At 32.7% G+C, this 19000-nt stretch overlaps 1 protein-coding gene across 1 annotated transcript in view; it reads right to left on the reverse strand.

Moving 5' to 3' along the window:
• LOC149082544 (uncharacterized) overlaps window positions 1-19000 on the reverse strand; it is a 66484-nt gene that overhangs the window by 21516 nt on the left and 25968 nt on the right. Inside the window, exons 11-27 of the mRNA XM_089235793.1 lie at window positions 18399-18487; window positions 18077-18235; window positions 17062-17468; window positions 16764-16903; window positions 15959-16143; window positions 14514-14754; window positions 13839-14007; window positions 11355-11542; window positions 10966-11235; window positions 9960-10111; window positions 9546-9720; window positions 8548-8591; window positions 6491-6619; window positions 5500-5622; window positions 4729-4837; window positions 4077-4150; window positions 3628-3758 (exon numbers count right to left, since the gene is read on the reverse strand). Of these exons, the coding sequence (XP_089091919.1) occupies window positions 3628-3758; window positions 4077-4150; window positions 4729-4837; window positions 5500-5622; window positions 6491-6619; window positions 8548-8591; window positions 9546-9720; window positions 9960-10111; window positions 10966-11235; window positions 11355-11542; window positions 13839-14007; window positions 14514-14754; window positions 15959-16143; window positions 16764-16903; window positions 17062-17468; window positions 18077-18235; window positions 18399-18487 (2785 nt within the window). The remainder of the gene's footprint in view (window positions 1-3627; window positions 3759-4076; window positions 4151-4728; window positions 4838-5499; window positions 5623-6490; window positions 6620-8547; window positions 8592-9545; window positions 9721-9959; window positions 10112-10965; window positions 11236-11354; window positions 11543-13838; window positions 14008-14513; window positions 14755-15958; window positions 16144-16763; window positions 16904-17061; window positions 17469-18076; window positions 18236-18398; window positions 18488-19000) is intronic.

Genomic DNA, 19000 nt, shown 5'->3' on the forward strand with positions numbered 1-19000 from the left:
TCATGGTTGACAACAACTCTAGCATTTCGATTAGGGACAATTTGCATTGTTTCAATTGATGATTAAAATGGAATTCTAAGAAAATATTTCTAATTTTACTAATAAATAAAATTACTTCTCAATTAATATTATAATAACCTTCTGTTTTTATGGCCATAATCAGGACCGGTCTTAGACCATGTGGCCTCCAGTGCAAAACCAGCAGTCGGGCCCACCCCCCATAAGGCATGGATCCAGGGTGATGTGATGGAGGGGGTGATTTATTGTTTACTGCTAGTCACTACTGTCAAATAAAATATGGGATAAACTCAATCTCTGCATTGCCCTCCTCTGGTTCCATGCTTGTCTGCCCCTTCTTCAAAGCTAACTATCAAGGAACTAAGAAGTTAGTTGCTTGAAATGACAAAATCTCTACCTGTGCGGGACCTATTTTTGGTGTTATACCATTGACCTCCTTCAAATTATAAAAAAAACTTTTGTTTTGATTGCTTTGTTTTGATGCGTATAAAGGAACAGCAAGATTTTATGACATAACATATTATGTCAATTTTTCCCTCCCATTAAATCAGATTTAATGTCCCTTCGAGAGCAAGCACAGAAATCAGTTTTCCAATTTTTTTTTTTTTTTGTACTTTCACATCAGATTTGATGCCCCATCTACAGCACACCCAATGTGACCAAGCTGCCTTTGGTTGTATTACTAGGAAAGTCTGACGAGCCAGGAGAAGCACCAGAGGTCTGGAGTGCCAAAGTGCATGGAACACAGGGAAACACTCGGACGATTGAGAGAGATTTACTCCATTATTTTCATTTTTCACAGAACAACAAAAGAAAAAGGAAGCTATCCAATATCTTTTGGAGTGGTAAACAAAAAGAAAAGAGTTGCATATTTTTATCCTGACCGAAATCAGAATAATACTGTATCACTATGTATACATATAGGTGCACTGCTCACAGATTCTTTTCCTAAAAAATCAACGGTGTATGTATGTACATATATATATATGTAGTAATATACATATATATATATATAGTAATCTCAAATTTTCCAATTTTTTTCCTATCTCCGTTATTTTTTTAATGTATTTTTTGAATGGTAATTTCTTTAAAATACCTTAGAGGTTATTTTTAAGTAATATATATCTAACTTTTCCAACTTGTTTTGGTGCCTATTATTATTTGGCACCCAGTGTAATTGCACAGGTCACACTGCTCTAAGACTGCCACTAGCCATAATCCAAATACAATATTAAATGTGGTATTATCCCATGAATAAAGATACACAACATAATGAAAACCAATTAAACTCCTCTTTCCATCTATCATAAAATCATGTAGCTGATGTAACTTTCCAATCATGGCATGTAATTGAATCCAAGCGATGTTTAATTTAATGATAAATGATCATTATATTAACAAAAGACAGTCTATCCGTAGACATTGAAAACAGTGCATATGAACTTCTGTGATATATATACAGTAGAGAGAGAGAGAGAGAGAGAACCTTCCATAACAGACACTCCCCGTTAGCAGACACCTCCCGTGAACAGACACTTTCTGGATCCTCGGTCCTGTGGAATAGGGCTTTAATATATTTCACTCCCAGTTACCAGTAATAGTTGACAACTCTCAATAGCGGATAGTAAAACTGGAGAAACAAATTTTTTTCCCAAACTCTAATTTGTCCATAAATCGAGAATTTATCATACACACCAGTGATTATGTATAATCATAAGCTCGTATTGGTGAATATGATAAATCATCAATTAATTACTTGATTAACTGAACAAGTAACTATGGCCCAAAATGCAGATTCTGAAAAGTAATTTTGATTTTGTTTGCCCATGTTGATACGTGTGAAGAAACCAACATAACTAACTGATAATGTTGTTATGAACGTTTATTTCTTCTTCAAATTTATTTTAATTTAATTTTTATTGCAAAATATGTGCAGTGCACATACCCTGTATGGGTAAAAATAATGGGTTTAATGAAAAGAAGAAATGTTACAAATTTTTCTATTTTTAAAATTTATATTAATATTAGAACATTAATATAAATGTTAATGAAATATCAATGTTCTAATATTAAAAAATTAATATTAGAAATTTTTCATTTATTGAACTGTTTGGGAATTACGTATAATCACCGGTAAAAGTGATATATGTAGTGAAATTTAATCAAACTTTCCTTATCGAGACGATTGATGATTATGTATAACAACTGGTATATCATTTTTACACAATATAGCATATACATTGGAACCAATTGCGACCGAAGCCAAATGCTGTATAAATGTGAAAGTAGTATAAACTAGGTTCTACTGTATATCGTACCTCCCCAATAACGGACACTCCCCATTAGCGGACAAAAGTTAAGGTCCCATGAGTGCCCATTATCGAGAGGTTCTACTGTATATATATATTATATTTTTTCATACAATACATCTACAGTAAAACCTCGTTAAGTCATCACCCTGATAAGTCATCATTTTTCTTCAGACCCTTCCAGCTCTCATAGACCAATGTTATCAAACCCTCGTTTACTCGTCACTATGAAAAAGTTTGAGAAAGAGGAACAGACTATTTTTATGGCCCCCATTAAAAAATGAGCTTGTTAACAGCATTGCCATATGCTTAAAAGTCACCATAAAATCCAATATCTCCAACCCGAACAGTTTAAGTAATGAAAGTTAAGCTGGGGAAGTTCATTTGCCGAATAAGGTTTTTGGAACGTTGGGGGACTGTTCAAGCTAGATCTCATTTCTGCATGGGCTCTACTGGAGAAACTGGACAAACCGCGAGACACCCAAGCTCTGTCGCAAGAAGCAACGTAAGCATGGGCAGGGCATCTCCAAAAAAACCAAAATAGATTGATACGTCAAAGATTTACATATAGTGCAAGGAAATCAAAAACTATGTAAATCGAAGAATCAAATTAATCAAGTTAAAGTGTAATGGGCACGGATAATAAATAATCATAGAAAGCATAGGCTCTACTAATTTAAGGCTTGAAATTTAAACAAAACATCTTTGTTGAAAAAAATTAGACATTCTTTCCCAAGTTGAGGTATTCTGTTTACTTTTCCCTGGGGGCCCAGGGCCCCCCCCCCCTCCATTAAGTCAAAAGTGTTCGAGATTACTTTGTAATTGCATCATGAACTACTGATGAAGAATTCAAACACTGAAATTAAATTTGATGTATATGTAAAATTAATGTGCAATAGAGAGTTCTGTTACGAAGAAAAGCTACTTATTCAAACAGTTGCTCTGTTAGTCTAAATTAAAAACTACTAGTATAAATCAAAGTCTGCAGTACATTTCACCACAATAATTTAAGTAATAAGAGATAAAAAAGATTAAAAATTGCTCTATTATTTTTTCTTTCGCAATCTATAAATTTTATTAATATATTGTTATTTTGATTCATACTTTAATAAATGTCATATTACTTTAAATTAATACGATTTTCATAACATCACACATTAAAACTGACGGAACTCCTCTTAAGTCGTCACTCCGCTTAAGCCGTCATAATTTTTCGATAACTTGAGGTGACGACTTATCGAAGTTTTACAGTATTTACAAAAGTTGGTAATGATATTAAATTGAACTGGGTCATACTTACATTGATATTGTCAAACCCAGACCACTGGGTGCTTGGAATTCCATGGGCTTCTCTCCTACTACTATGTTTTTAAGCATAGCAAGAACAAGTTTAATAGTTAGATCAACCAAGGTTCGAATTTTTCCTTCAGCCTATGCATAAATGAAAACATAAAAAATTCAGCAACATGATAAATATTTGCTGTACGAAAATTACACACATGTGGGAGACAAATCAAAGATAAAAAATGTTATTTAAAAGGATAAATAAATTATATTACTATATTATATTATAATATTTCATATGATATTATATATAAATATAATATAAAATGAGTTATATGGGAACTACATCAATCATAAATAAAATTTGATCGAAGTAATTTTATTACAATTGTCTCAAAATTTTTTATTATAATATACATTTCATTTTAATTCCGACTACACATACAACAGGATTTGTTTCATTACCTCTTGTGCCTCATGTTTAATGACAGCTAGATTCAGAGCATCTTGTAATGGAATTGTTCCATCAAAGAAACTATCTGTGAAAAATATGAAATAAGATGCACATCATAAGGTTGTAAATTTATTATTTATACAAGGATTAATTACTAATGTAGGCATCATGGAGATATGGCGCAAGTATTTAAGATTTTCAATGGGCTCTTTGTAATGGATCATGAAACATTGTTATGCCGTCCATCATTCAACTACTTCAACTCTGAGACACCAGTTTTAGTTGGATAGGGACAATTCCAGGATGTTGTGTAGCAGGGATTTTCATTCATATTTAAGTGGTTGACAACCATATTTCTATGGGCAGAGCATTTCAGCAGTTTAGTTACTTTTTTTTTCTGACTTATTAATATCGGGTGACTGCATTTAAGCTATGACAAACATTTTTTATGAGCCTTTTTCAATTATCATTACTTTTTATTGATTTTTTTTCCAACCACTTGTTTGGCAATGTACCTCTTGTTGTGGCTTCTGATTTTGTATTTGTATAATGATACAACCAATTCTGAATGACAGTCTATACCCAATAGATTAACTAATAATTACGGAAAAATGCGTCAGTTTCAGTTTTAATAATAATACATGCACACACAAGGTGACCTACCTTTTTCTTCTTCACCATATAAAGGTATTTCAACATCATATTCAAAATCTAGAGCTTTGGCTCGGTCTGTCGGCAGAACAACACCAGAAATGAGTTGTTCAGTCATTCTCTATGAAAGGAAAATATGTCATACAAAATACATATATTGGAGAGACATTATATATAATGTAAATTAAACAAAATACTTATTTAGGGTAAAACTTTTTACAAATTTAAAGAACAAAGTCCAAAAAAAAAAAAAAAAAAAAAAAAAAAAAAAAAAAAAAATAATAATCAAATTGCAGCGATCAAGGACAAAAAAGAATTTTTAAATTTGACATTATTGCAAATAGTAACATGCCCACATGAAGCAAAAAGTGGATGGGGGGGGGGGAACTGACATTATCCAACAAATATTCGTGATATCACATCCACATGATAGGCTTCATAATTCAACACTAATCTGTTGACAACCTAATGCCAAAAAGTGGGATAATATTTTCCAAAGATAATAATTTCAAGAATACACGGTTGTGGTGAAATAACGTGCTGATTCATGAGACTGTTGAGTGTTGTAAGACACCACTGTATAAAGGTTTAAATGAAAAGTGTAAAAACTGCAAAATTCAGCTGATTGATGTGTGATTATTACAAGAATTAGGCTTCACACAATATACATGAAGTACATACCAAGAGAGAAGAAATAACTTCCCTTATCTTTATTTAAGGTGAAAGAAATCAATTTATCACTCAATAACATAAGAAAAATAAGAAAAAGAGTAATAAGCTTACAGCTACAATGCCTCCCATTGTACCAACAGCATACATGCAAAAATCAAGTAGCTGTTGTGGGGCTTCAACTTGTATATTATATGACAATTGCACTGTCTTATTAAGGAGCTTAATAATTTCTTCCTGGAAAACAAAAAGAAAAAATGTTTACAAATAACCTTTTCTCCGTTTTATGTTAAATTATTTTTCATACTAATTGATCTCACTGAAATAAAACGCTTTTGAACAGACCAGATTTAATTTGCAGAAACAGAATAATTTCTAACTAATATTTTAATCTTAATGTAAAAAAACAATTATAATCATTGTGAAGAAAATTTTGAAATTATATATATTCTTAGATAACATCCACATTTTTATTTTCTTTTTAAAAAAAAAATTCAGTTTTCAAAATTTAGTATTGCTGCATAGTAATATACAGCCACATTTAATATGGACATTTTTCTATTAATTTTATCAGCTACCTCATCAGATGATTTGTATGTTGTGACATTTTTTTGTATTCAATTAATCATTGAACACCACATTAAAAAATTTTTATTCCTTTAAAACCTAAAAAACATTTTTTGATAACATGAATATCGTTAATCTGTTGAAAATATTCTGTGAAGACAAATATTATACGCATCAGATATGACAGTATTTATTCATACAATAACTTCTAGAAAAATAATTAAATGAAAATAATTAAAAAATTTAATTAAAAGAATAAGAAGTCATTGCGCATTTCATTTGGAGTCAATAACATCTACCATTGAATATAGAGGTTAAAAGTAATGAATTAAACACAAAAATTGGGGATGCTTTTAGGTCAACAAGTGCAGTGGGTATGAGTTAATTGGTGATATTTTTCAGCCTCTTGTGGTTGCAGCATTAAAAAATATTTAAGTGTTCTTGGCACATACAATGGAAAAAAAAGGGACCCACTTAATGAAAGCAGTGAAAAACTGATTAGCTTTTTTGGAAGAAGCAAATAAGTAAATTTGATCACCATTCCATCGTTATCAATTCCACCTCCTTCACCTGCAATAGAAGTTAGTGCACTACCAATCTGTTCCAAATGACCCAGAGTATCTGTATTCATCACACTTCCAACAGAGCGTATCATCTTCAAACGAGTCTGAAAGGAATTTAACATAAGCCCTCTGATTAAATTATGTTGGAAACTAACTGAAATTTTTATAAGTAATTACTCTAAATGTTTGTTTTTGCACATTCCTTCTTAATTCACAAGAATGATTGAATTTACGCTACTAAAGCACTCAAAAGAAATGAGATTTCTGACAATAATTCAATGTAAGTAAATTTCATAAAAGTTGACTTATATTTAAAAAGCATTTATAAAACTTCTAAAGAATTAAAAATAACAAAATATCTGAACCTTTCAGTAAAAAAATTGAATGAGATTAGAAAAAAGAACAAATTAAAAAAGTTGGCAAACAGTTTAGTCCTAGGAAACACTAATCTCAAAATATTGTTTTTGGAGCAAATTGAACAAACATCATGCCAACAAGAAATCAAAATTATGACTATCAATACTGTAAAAATAATTTTTTAATCGTCATAAGCAAGGCCTGGATGTTGTTGACCTTAAAAATTGACAAAAATAGCTCTTAAATTAAAATAATTTTTAAAAGCTGATTACAATCAAAAATAAAATTAAAAACACTTATGGTATTTAAAATTACATGTAAATTTATTTTAATTGTTAAATTTCATTGAAAACTACTAATAGAAATTCTTAATTAAATATTTTATATTTGGGTTTGATCTAAATAGCTAAATAAATTTCCGAAAGTGATGTTTTATACTGAGATAAACTTCTCATGCACTGTACATGCAAGTACTTTCCCATATTCTTTTAATCAATCCTTTTAAATAACAAAAAAAAAGTTTCTCTCAACATCTCATATAGGATCAGAGAACTCTTTGTATCGGGGCGGCTTAAGTGAGGGTGTACCCGGGCGGCAGATTGTAAGGGGTGGCAGCTCAGGCTTCCGTTGGACACAAAAAAAATTTAAACATTTCCAACAGTAAAAATTCACATGACATCTTGCTTTTGAGCCATATGCTGACAACAGAGGTGTTGAGCAAACTTGAGGAAAAAGACAGGGCCTGGGAAGGTAATATCAAAAATAAAAATATAATCTATCACAAGAAGCAAGTGTGAACAGTAATTTTTCCAAAACAATCAAATAAACGCAAAGGAAATAATTCAGCTTCTCACTTGCTCGGTCCCTGAAGCACCAGAAATGCCACTGAAATGAATTTCTTAATAAAAATAGTCTCGTTATACATCATCTTTACAGGATAAGTGATGATGGCTCATGAATATAAATGATGTTTTGTGGATTGAGTTATCTGGCATAATCATGAATTGTAAAATAATTCCGGACAGAAAAAGAAAGTAAGACAACTCTGCCTTTTGAAAACGAAACATTTTCTTCAAAAGCAGGATGAATGGTCACATTAATTTTCTCTGTAAACAATGTTGTGCCACTTTATTCTAAAAACAAAATACAGTAGATTTAATCCCAGGGTCCCCTGGGCTATAGCCTTGTGAGCCTCCCACCAGGGTCATCTTTAGGGGCAGACATGAAGCTTTGCACCTTGGGCGGCAGATAAGCTCGAGCCCCCCCCCCCTATTTGTATTCACTATCATTCAATGTTTAGTGAAGTGGTCAGCTCTTGGAAATTTCACTAAATTTACTTGGAATTGGTATTTGACTGCATGTTATCTAAAAAGAAAAATATAAGTGAAGTGATAAAAGCAATGCATCTTTTTTTTTGTTTCAAAAATCCAGCCTTACTTTTTGTAACTACCCAAAAATTTCATTAACAAACATATAATTTATAACCTTTTTTATTTATTCTGAAAAAATTGAAAAAGTGAAAAAATATCTTAAATATCTTTTAGTGCCAAAAAATACCCTAAAACTTGAAAAAATGCCTTAAAAGTGAAAAAGTGGAGAATAATGCAAATTTCATCAACATTCAGGCTCTGGTCATAAGTATTATAACAGTACATTAAAAAATTGAAAAACACACCTTAGCCTTTTCTTCTGACTCTTTATCCAGTAACCCGGGATCCACTAATGGAGATAAACATCATATTCAGTACATATCAAAGTTATTTGTGTATAAAATACTTTACTGGCCTTGAATCTTGAATTAAGTAAAATGTGTTTTTGAACTTTATAATTAATTTAAGATTTCAGAATTTGTTTTTCTACTGTACATAGATTGGTTGAAAAAGAATGAATGAGTATGATTTTATTATGCACAAACTAGATACACTATAGCAAGATACAATCTGATTTGAAATGGTCTGAAACTTATTGGACGTATTCCCTAGAGTGTCTGTTATTTTTGGAAGACATGCTGTCATTCATAATTCTGAAATTATATAAGTTACTTCCGCTCTTTTCATAATTGATGTCATTAAGAAAATTATTGCTCCTCTAGTTCTAATTTCAGAATTGCAAGACCGACTCATACAAAAAAGGTACTTAGAGCAGTATGGTGGGTTCAGTACCCATTAGATGTGTAGAGACATTAATGATTTTGATCATCAAAAGTGGTTCTGAAGTAAGTAAAGGTGTCTGAAATGCCACATAAAAAGGCAAGTTTCAGCACATCTATAAATGGTAGATAAGCTGGGCCAACTGAAGAAGTAATTTGTCAATGGGTTTACCATTGACAAATGATCATTTTAAAACAGACCATATGAAACTACTTCAGTCATACTGCCATACAGCAATTTCCAACCATTAGAGTTGGATGGGAAATGAAGGCATCATTTATCGATAGGTGAAGAACTTATTTTCAATGTTATTTAATGAATTTGAACCTGTGGACCTTGATATCAACCCATGGTGGAAGACGAGCATCACACCACTGCACCACTCGTGTGCTAAACCACCATATGAAACCAGACTTTGAATAATGTTTGTGTTTAATAAACCCATTCTCATTTTTTTTGACTAGCTCTTGCATGTGTGTGGAAAGGAAAAATTAAGTTTTATAAGCATGAAAAATAATTTTACTTGTAGTAACATCTTCATATGTGCTGTTGTCATCTAAAGGCAATCTAATGTTCATCAAGGAAGACAATGCTTGAGATACTTGGCTCATTCTCGCCTGATCCCCAGATGCTTCCACTTGATCTAGTTGACGGTTGTTGATGAAATTCTCATATTCTTGTTTAAAAGGTGGGTCGAGCTTAAGGAAAAAAGAAAAAGTGAAGGATAAATGAGACAATGATACATTGAAAGCTCAGAAGACAAATAAAACTGGCATTTATGAAACATTGTTCTTTATTCATGGATAAAAAACTCATAATTTTCCATGTTACTTTTTCCATCTAAGAACTTTTGATTCATGTAACTCCATTTTTTAAATTGAGCCAGTCTAAACAAAGAGAGAGAGAGAACCTTCTCAGAGATGTGATTATAACTTACAGAAAGCGTAGTTATGTTGATTCTTGCTAGAGCACCTTCTTTATCTTTGATGTCCACCCCCAGCTCAAAAAGGCCATATGGTAATACAAGTTGGGCTTCACCATCTGGACCAGCGCTCAAGTATATCAAAACATTGGTGTCATTATGGATAGCTATTTTGAAAAAAAAACCCTCAAAATGAAGCTTTTCTTATGTTTAAAGTTCACCAGGATAGCATTCTACTTTATATTAAACATACCATATATACTTATGTATACGCTGATCTCCAAACATTTGACACATTTTAAAGAAAAAAAAATTATATATTTTTCATTCACATTAATTATATTTTAAGACATAGGTCTGTTGTAATGCTTGTGCTCATTTGGGCCTTTTGGTTACATGAAGAAGGCCTTAGATAACTTTGCATAGCAATCACCATCAATTGTGTCTAACTTGTAGGGTCACACTGCATTATTAGACCTGAGGTGAGGGGGCATAAAGATAGTGGCAAAGATAGCTTCCCTTTTGCGAACTAAATGGAACTCACTTTAAAGGATCAAATTTGTGCACTCCTGTCATGTAGGAGGAGACAGTGTTGATAAAACTCACTTTTTTCCCCTTTGAGAAAACTAACTCCTACATTAACCAACTTCGACCCCCTAATATAGGAACAATTTTTTTAACAAAAAAGAAAGCACAAAAGAAATTGCTTACACTAAAACGTATACATGGTATAAAAATGTATTTAATACAAATGTTGAAATGAAAAATATGTGAAAAACCATTAGCTACAATGTGTTGAAAAGAAACTTCACAATTTGAACATTAAAACTTTTTAAATTCAAGTTAGCTTCAGTTAAAAACAGCTGCTCTGATTTGCTACCATGTTAATCTCTTTCAATTTGACAGGCCTGGGTTTTGAATACCAGGAATGGAAGCCATCTGGCTTTAAAATGACAATGGTGCTATTAAAATGATTAAAAGATTCAGAAAAAATATTATTAGTTTCATTTGAATCACTTACTCCAGAATGCATAGTGTTCAATGTCTTTTCCTTCTGGATCTGTCCAACCAAGGCAACTAACAGTGAAAATATCCACTAGCGCTTTCCCGGTTTCTGGTATGAGGGTGCAATTCCCGCTCTCTGGTGGCTGATTGATGTGCAAGAAAAGATCTGATTCTCCTCGAAGACCATTTTCATTTTCAGCGATAAGCTTAGCAATAAAGTCTCCATATGTAGGATAATATTCTTTGAAAAAATCTTCACTCAAGGCCATCTTCTTTTCCGTTGCACCTTATCAAGTAGAATTAAACAAATTAGAAATAGTATATCAAAACAAAATCAGTTAATCATTTGAGTTCAGAGAAAACTAAAACATGAATATTTTAAATCTGAATTCGGGATTAGCATACCAACAAGAAATTCAGAAGCTTCAGCCAAATATGTTTCATTCCCTTCTGAATCGACACCAAAGACTTGCCACTCATACAGCAACTCTGTATCACAGCCTTCACTGCACAAACCAATGAGACCCACTCTTACTGGATTGATTCTTTGACCTATAGGGTCATTGGGGTAGCAAAGCTTCTCTGTTTGGCACCTATTTAAAAAAAACAGGACATCACACATATTTCATATATATATGCTCACTATTTTTCTAAATAAATTAAAAATTTTAAGGGAAGTTGATACCTTTAACATGGTGAAAAACTATGGTCTAATACAAATATCATTAACAACACTATTTACCCATTGATTTATTTCAAACTTTTTACACATGTTCTTGATTGTATGTACTATCCAACGTTGGTATAAAGTTTTACATATCTTGGGTACTTAATTTTTTGCAAATTAAAATATTAAAAAGAGCTTGCATTCGTAATAAAATACACTGCTCAAAACAATTAGGGGAGTACATGGTTTTAACAAAATTACGCAAAGATGCATATCGATAAGTAACATAAAATGAATCATCCATAATTTAAAGCCTAACAGGAAACGGAAGAAGAAAACTTCATATGCAAATCAAAGTTCATGACGTCAAAAACCAGAAAAAGGAGATAAGGGCAGAAATCGGGATGTTGCAGAAACATCTGTTTTACTGCTGTAACTGTGAAATTTGATTGCGCAGTATTTTTTTTTTGAGACAAGGTGACTTGAGGATATCTCAACAATGTGATTTACCGGAATCCATGGCATGGCGTGTTATAGGCAGACTGGAATCCGGGCAAACACAACGTAGTGTTGCGGACGCTGTTGGAGTCGCCAGAAGTGTTGTTGCAAGGCTGTGGAATCGATTCCAAGAAACAGGAAATGTTAGACGCCGACCAGGGCAAGGTCGGCCACGCGCCACTACAGCAACTGATGACCGGTATGTACGGTTAACAGCCCGTCGAAACAGAACAAAGAATGCTACGCAGCTGCAAAGATGGTTGCTCTTGGCAACAGGACGAAGGGTGTCCAGCCAAACAGTACGTAATCGGCTTCATGAGGGAGGGCTCTATGCACGTAGGCCAATGGTCTGCATTCCGTTGACCCCACGCCACTGTGCGGCCCGAAGAAGATGGGCTGCTGAACATCGAGATTGAAAGCAACATGATTGAAGCCAAGTGCTGTTTACAGATGAGTCCCGATTCAGTCTGGAGTGTGACACCCGACGTGTTCTGGTATGGAGGGACAGGGGCACTCGAAATAACCCCGCATTCGTTCGTGAAAGGTCACAATACAGACGAGCTGGTTGGATGGTATGGGGTGGAATCAGCATAGGCGGACGTACGGACCTGCATATCATTCGGAATGGCACTTTGACGGCCCGAAGGTATGCAGACGAGATACTGCGACCTCATGCCATCCCTTACGCTGGAGCCATTGGAGATTCCTTTGTTTTCCAGGATGATAATGCCCAACCGCATAGAGCTCGTCTGGTGTAGAACATGCTTGAAGCTGAAACAATACAGCGTATGGAATGGCCAGCGTGCTCTCCTGACCTGAATCCAATCGAGCATGTTTCAGACGACGCATTGCTGCCGCCTGTTACTGTCTGAGATTTGCAGATTGCACTTCTTGAGGAGTGGAACAGTATTTCCCAAAGTCTGATCGATAACCTCATCGCATCCATGGCAAACAGGTGTGCAGCAGTCTTAGCTGTTCGAGGAGACCACACGCCTTATTAAAACTCATGCATCATGTCTAAACAGTACTTTTTTTTTATCGTTTACATGTAACCAAATTGTTGCCCTAAATCATTTTTTCATGCTTTTTCCATATTTTCAAAGAATTAAAGCATAATTCCAAATTTTTTTACGTCTTTTTTCTGTACTGCGCATTGATACGCGTATACTATCCCTTGTATGCCAATACGTGGCTGTCTCGCACGGTTTTCTTCACTTTTTTGCTTGCTCCCCTAATTGTTTTGAGCAGTGTACCATGCAATTGAATAAAAATTGATTCAAAATGAAGGGAGCTGTTCAGTTCATGAAATGAAGCAAAAGGTTGAGATTTCATTAACTCAATCATATTTAAAATTAAATTTCAAAATTTTTACATTTAAAAGTTAGTTTTAAGTTAAGATTGAGTCAATAAAATCTCAAAATTTTGCTTCATTTCATGAGCTGAACAGTTTTCTTTATATTTTGGATTTTTTTTTCTCTCAATTAAATTGATGTCATGGTATTCTATCATGCACACAAGGATAGCACATACAATCAAGAACATGTAAAAAAAATTGAAATAAAGCAATGGTTAAATAGTATTTTTGATGATATTTCTATTAGAGCATAGTTTTTCACTGTGTTTAAAGTATTAACTCCCCTCAATGGGTTTTCACAGGTGGGAGAATGATGCATAGATATTTTGTCATTTTCAACAAGAGAACAAATTTAACTTCCTGAACTTACTCAACAGCTATCACTGGTGGTATTTGTTCCAATAACACTATCTGAAGACCACCCCAACTGGGATCTCTGTCTGACATCTCTATCTTCACAATTATCTCATAAGTTACATTCGAACGACGGAATACCGTAGTGTTCCAATTGACAGATCCTTCGGTAACATTGATCATACCTACAAGAAAATTGAAAATTATGATTCATTCAACATTTCTTTGTAAATAAATTCAATCTTTTGTTTTTAAACTTTTAAAAGAACTTAATAGATTTCTATATTGTTATATTTTCTCACTTTTGGAACAACAAATAAATAAAGCATATCTTAAAGTATTCAAAGCATGGGTTTGCAAACTCCAGTCTATTCTAGAATTGTATTAGGTCCGCAAAATATTGTTTAAATTTATTTGATTAAAGTGCATACACATATTTAGCTCTCAAAGAAATAATTTAACTCTTATACAGTCTAAAGAGAGATTCTGAAAAATGTAGGTCCTCTAAGCCAAACATTTGTATACCTGCAAGTTTAATGATTAATTTTTCTGACTGTAAACTTTTTTTTTAAAAACAAATATAGATCTATATATTGCAAAAATGTCAATTATGAAAATTTGCAAGCGCTAACAACCATACTTTCATACATTTTCACAGTATGAACAGATAATAAGAAAAGTCTTCACTAACCGGGCCCTTTACCAAAGCATCCACCCAAATCATCTTCTTCAATCAGGCCATCCGCATCAACTTCTTCGCTGTCCACTTCCTCAGAACTGCTTTCAGGTGGAGCTGGTAAACCAGTTGGACGTTCATGATACAACACACTGCGGTCAAATATAGGACTAGATATATTTTGCTGATCCTCTGTAAGATTTCTGTTGATTATTTCTCCGGGAAGTCTTCTGCAAAACCACTTCACAGTGAAATTCTGAAAAAAAAAATTTCACAAATTCAAGTATTTATTATATGTGTTACACTATTCAATCTATACCTCATTTATACATCAATTGATAGTTAAATGATGTATATGTGATAAATTGGTTAATGTGATAAATTGGTGGTTATCCATATTTGCTGGTTATTACGCATAATCAGCAACTATCTCCATATGTTTGGTAAATTTTCCAACATTTATCACTTTTGCCAATGATAATGCATAATTCCAATATGAAGCAGTATGATGAATATGGGAGAAATCATGGAGAAATATCACTTAAATTCAACCACTTATCAGTTTCTCCCGTATGTCATGGGTGCACAACTCATACTTTCCCACAATAGTTATACTTAATGAAAAGAAGAGTTATAAAGATAAAAATGTTTAAATTCATATCAGTCTTGTAACATTAGCCTTTTTTTTAATAACATGGTCCTCACATGTTCCCAAGACAATGTATGATCTGTCCAGGAAAATCACTTCCTTCACATTTATCACCATTTTAAAACATAATCGACATCACTGATTTGACCCATCATCCTAGACTAAAGTTTGAGCAAAATGCCTAGTAAATTTAAGTAAATCATTGGCAATTTATCGTATTTACCAATACAAGCTGGGGGAATATACATAATCACAAGTAAATGTGATAAATTTGCAAAGTTTATAAAACTTACAAAAATGGTTGGCAATTATACATACTTAAAGAATTTATCACATTTACAATAAAATATACATATAATATACAAAAAAAAATTAATGTAATAATAATGAGAATAAATAATGATAAAAAAAATAAGATAGACAAATGAATGGAAATTTTAATGTTTCACTTTTTTTATTCTAGAAATAGATCAAGACCTCTCTCCGTGCATTAAGATTCAAAATGACCGAATGCTATCAATTACAATGACAATTAGAGCTCTTGGAAATTGTTACGAGATAATTTATTGTCGTTCTCTCTTACAACTGATGCTGACATTATATACAAGAGTCATTGACAATTCTATATAGGGAGATGATAACCCCTCCCCGTCTTTATATAAAAAAAATTCCTTTATGTTTACAAGTCTATTTCACAGACAGATCAGATTATGAGTCTGATTTAATTCTGCCACCAAGAATACATAAGCTTAATTAAAATTTCAGTACATTCCAATTAATGCAACTGAAATTTAGAATATGGATGTATCACCTTATTGCTTTCATCATCTGGATCTATTGAACTCTGGCCTGGGTCAAGGATCAAACTCTGACCCCAGCCCCTTGTTACTCTGGACTGAGCACCCTCTATAAGACGTACTAATACAGGTGAAGGCACAACTTTCACAAATGTTTCCACAGATCGCACCAGGATAAGTGGAGGATTTTGTATGAAAACTATGGGAGAAAAAAAAGCAGAGTATTTTATAATGGCTCAAACAATAACAATATTATATATTATCAAACATATTTACATACATAAACTTTTTAGAAAATAATTTTTTTTAAAACAGTTGAAAAGTGATAAATACTTGTTTGAGTTAACTCTCTATGATTATAGGACTCTAGGTTAGCCAATTTAAAGAAAATTTGGATAAATGAGAAACGTACAGAGTTATGGTACTTAATAGAGAAACTTCTTCATTCATAGCATGAAATACTTTTTCAAAGTTTATTCAAATAAATCACAATTGACAATGAGAACATTCTTCCAACAATGAGAACCAATAATGTTCTAAATATTACAAAGTGATGTACCTACACACTATAGTAATATACTAAGATCATCAAGGCCTATGGAGCAAGACTTTTTCAGGAAGATTAAAGAAATATTTGGCTTAAGTAGAGCCAAAGGAGAAAGGATGTACTATTAGTTGCAGAATAAAGAAATGATAATGTTATATACAAATTTATTAATTGTTTTACTGCAAAACCATCATTATTAAAAAAAATTAGATTACATGAACACACAAACAGATGATTATGCAAAAAATCTGCATGTAAAATAAGTAATTTACCTGTCATGTTGACAGTAAACTTGAACTTATACAATCCACCCTTGAGAAAGAATGGTCTAAGATACAACATGGACTTCCTGTATGAGTCTACTACAGTGAGATCAATTTCTTCTATGACTTGTCCATTAGTGTCATTCAATCTTGGTGAAAAAATAAGAATGAAATACATTTTTCATCTATCAATATGCGAGCGCGCGCGCGCGCGAGAACATATTTTATTATAATATTTCACATAAATTTAAAATCTGCATTTAGTGCGTTATGTACCAGGTGTGAAATAATAAATATGCAAACATACCTGAATCCACTCCAAGCTCGTACAGTTTCACTGGAATCGTTACACTTCATCGTTGTATATGAATAAAGCACTACAGGTATTGAACGATAAGTCTCTGGTGCGAGGTAATAACTAGGAATTCTATTCCTGATAGAAAGGTCTGGAGCTTTGCAAGTCTGGTTGGTAATAAAGAACCTCACAGTAGCATTAACTTCAGAAATGGCATTGAAAGCTTTAAAGAATGCATCAATATAACCTTTAGATATGTAGCTATGGCGTAGTATCAATGGGTTCTCTAGATCACCTTCCCATATGACTTCTTCTGCAGTGTCGTTGCAAGTCTCACCATTTCCATATGCTCTCAAAACTGTACCATCATCATAATCTACCAAAAGGCAAGTGTCTGTGCCAACTCGCTCTAGGAATACCTATTTCAATAAATTGTTAGAAAAATACAGTCAGAGATAAATAGAATTTAGGAACACATAATTAATTGTTTGATTAAAAACACAAAATGAAAAGCAGGGGGAAAAAAGCTCAGAATATTATTGTGTTACTGCAAAATTATATAACAAAATATTTTGGATATAGGACCTGAACAAAATTAAAACTGAAAGATGCCGATATTATGCAACAGCAGTGGTAAACCTACACCATGCCATTTTTTGCAAGAAAATATTTTCCAGAAAAGATTTAAAAATTTTGCAATGATACAAATTTACAACAATATGCAATTTAAATAAAATTCAAGAATTTATTCTTCTGAAACTTCGTGAGCTTCTCTTCCAAGATTTCTTGTCTTAAATACAAAAAAAAAAAGAAAAGAAAAAAAAATTTTTGCAGCTAAAAAAAAAGTGCTTTAGATTTGAGTTTTGAAATTTTTTTAGATTTGGTATCATTTTTCAAATGAAAAAGTGATTAACAAGCTTCAAAAATGAAAAACAAAACAAAACACATATTTCTATACATATATTGATGGATTATGAATATATTCATTTTCTATACATTAGTTAAGCTAGAAAAAAAAGAAAATTGCCTCAAACTCTTTGTCTTCTTCTTCTTCCAAAGTTGCATTCACATTATCTGTAGCGATGAGGCCTTCTGCAGGCTCCATCAGGTACAAAAACAAAAGGACTGGATCTGTAGTTTTTTGAACATGGTTGTAGGCAGCCACTGTATAATTATAGTAACCAGGCTAGTAAAAAAATTGAAAGAAAAAAAATCAGATGAACCATATTTCAATTGATAAAGAAAGACGCACATAACTTGCAATTTAAACTGTGAAAATGCTTTTCCTGTGTTACCAATGTTTTTCATACAGGAAAAAAAAAAAAGATTATATAGGTTGTATATCTCACTTCTTGGAACATGGTTGTGTATGACGAATCAGAGCTGTTAAGGACAGTTGTCCCATTTGACATCTGCACAATGTAGAGTTCAACCTCACCTGGAAAAAGCAAGAATCTGAATACTCGGTTGTGATGAAGTTTTCAATAATGAAATAAAAGACAATCGCATTACATCATTTGTGTTTCTTATTACCCGAGAATTTATGTCGAGTAATAAACATAAGATAACATAACGTACATTGCAGTTTGTATATCAATATCAAACTAATTTCCAAATTCATTTTAAATGGAGATGACTTCTACAAGTTATAATTTGTATTTCAAAAAGCAACTAATACATTCTTTCAATGACTTCTCTGAAAGTCCAGTAGTGAAACTGAAGCACATAGTAATCTTACACCCAACTTGAAATAGTGCAGTGGTGGGTAGGGATCGATTTATGATCACAGGGCATCTACCTGTAGTTATATTTGTCTGATAATGTTTCTGGTTCAGTGGTTTTAGTGTAAACTGATGTCTGGGTTCCCATGGTTTCCAGGTTAAGTAAACATACTTTCAATGCCATAACACGGCCTAAATGTAATGAATAACAACTGCTTGATACTCTTATA

This window comes from Pholcus phalangioides, unplaced genomic scaffold (genome assembly GCF_987345545.1).
Source record: "Pholcus phalangioides strain wild (caught in Gottingen) unplaced genomic scaffold, Ppha-v1.0 ptg000009l_1, whole genome shotgun sequence".
In the NCBI taxonomy this organism is placed as follows: domain Eukaryota; kingdom Metazoa; phylum Arthropoda; class Arachnida; order Araneae; family Pholcidae; genus Pholcus; species Pholcus phalangioides.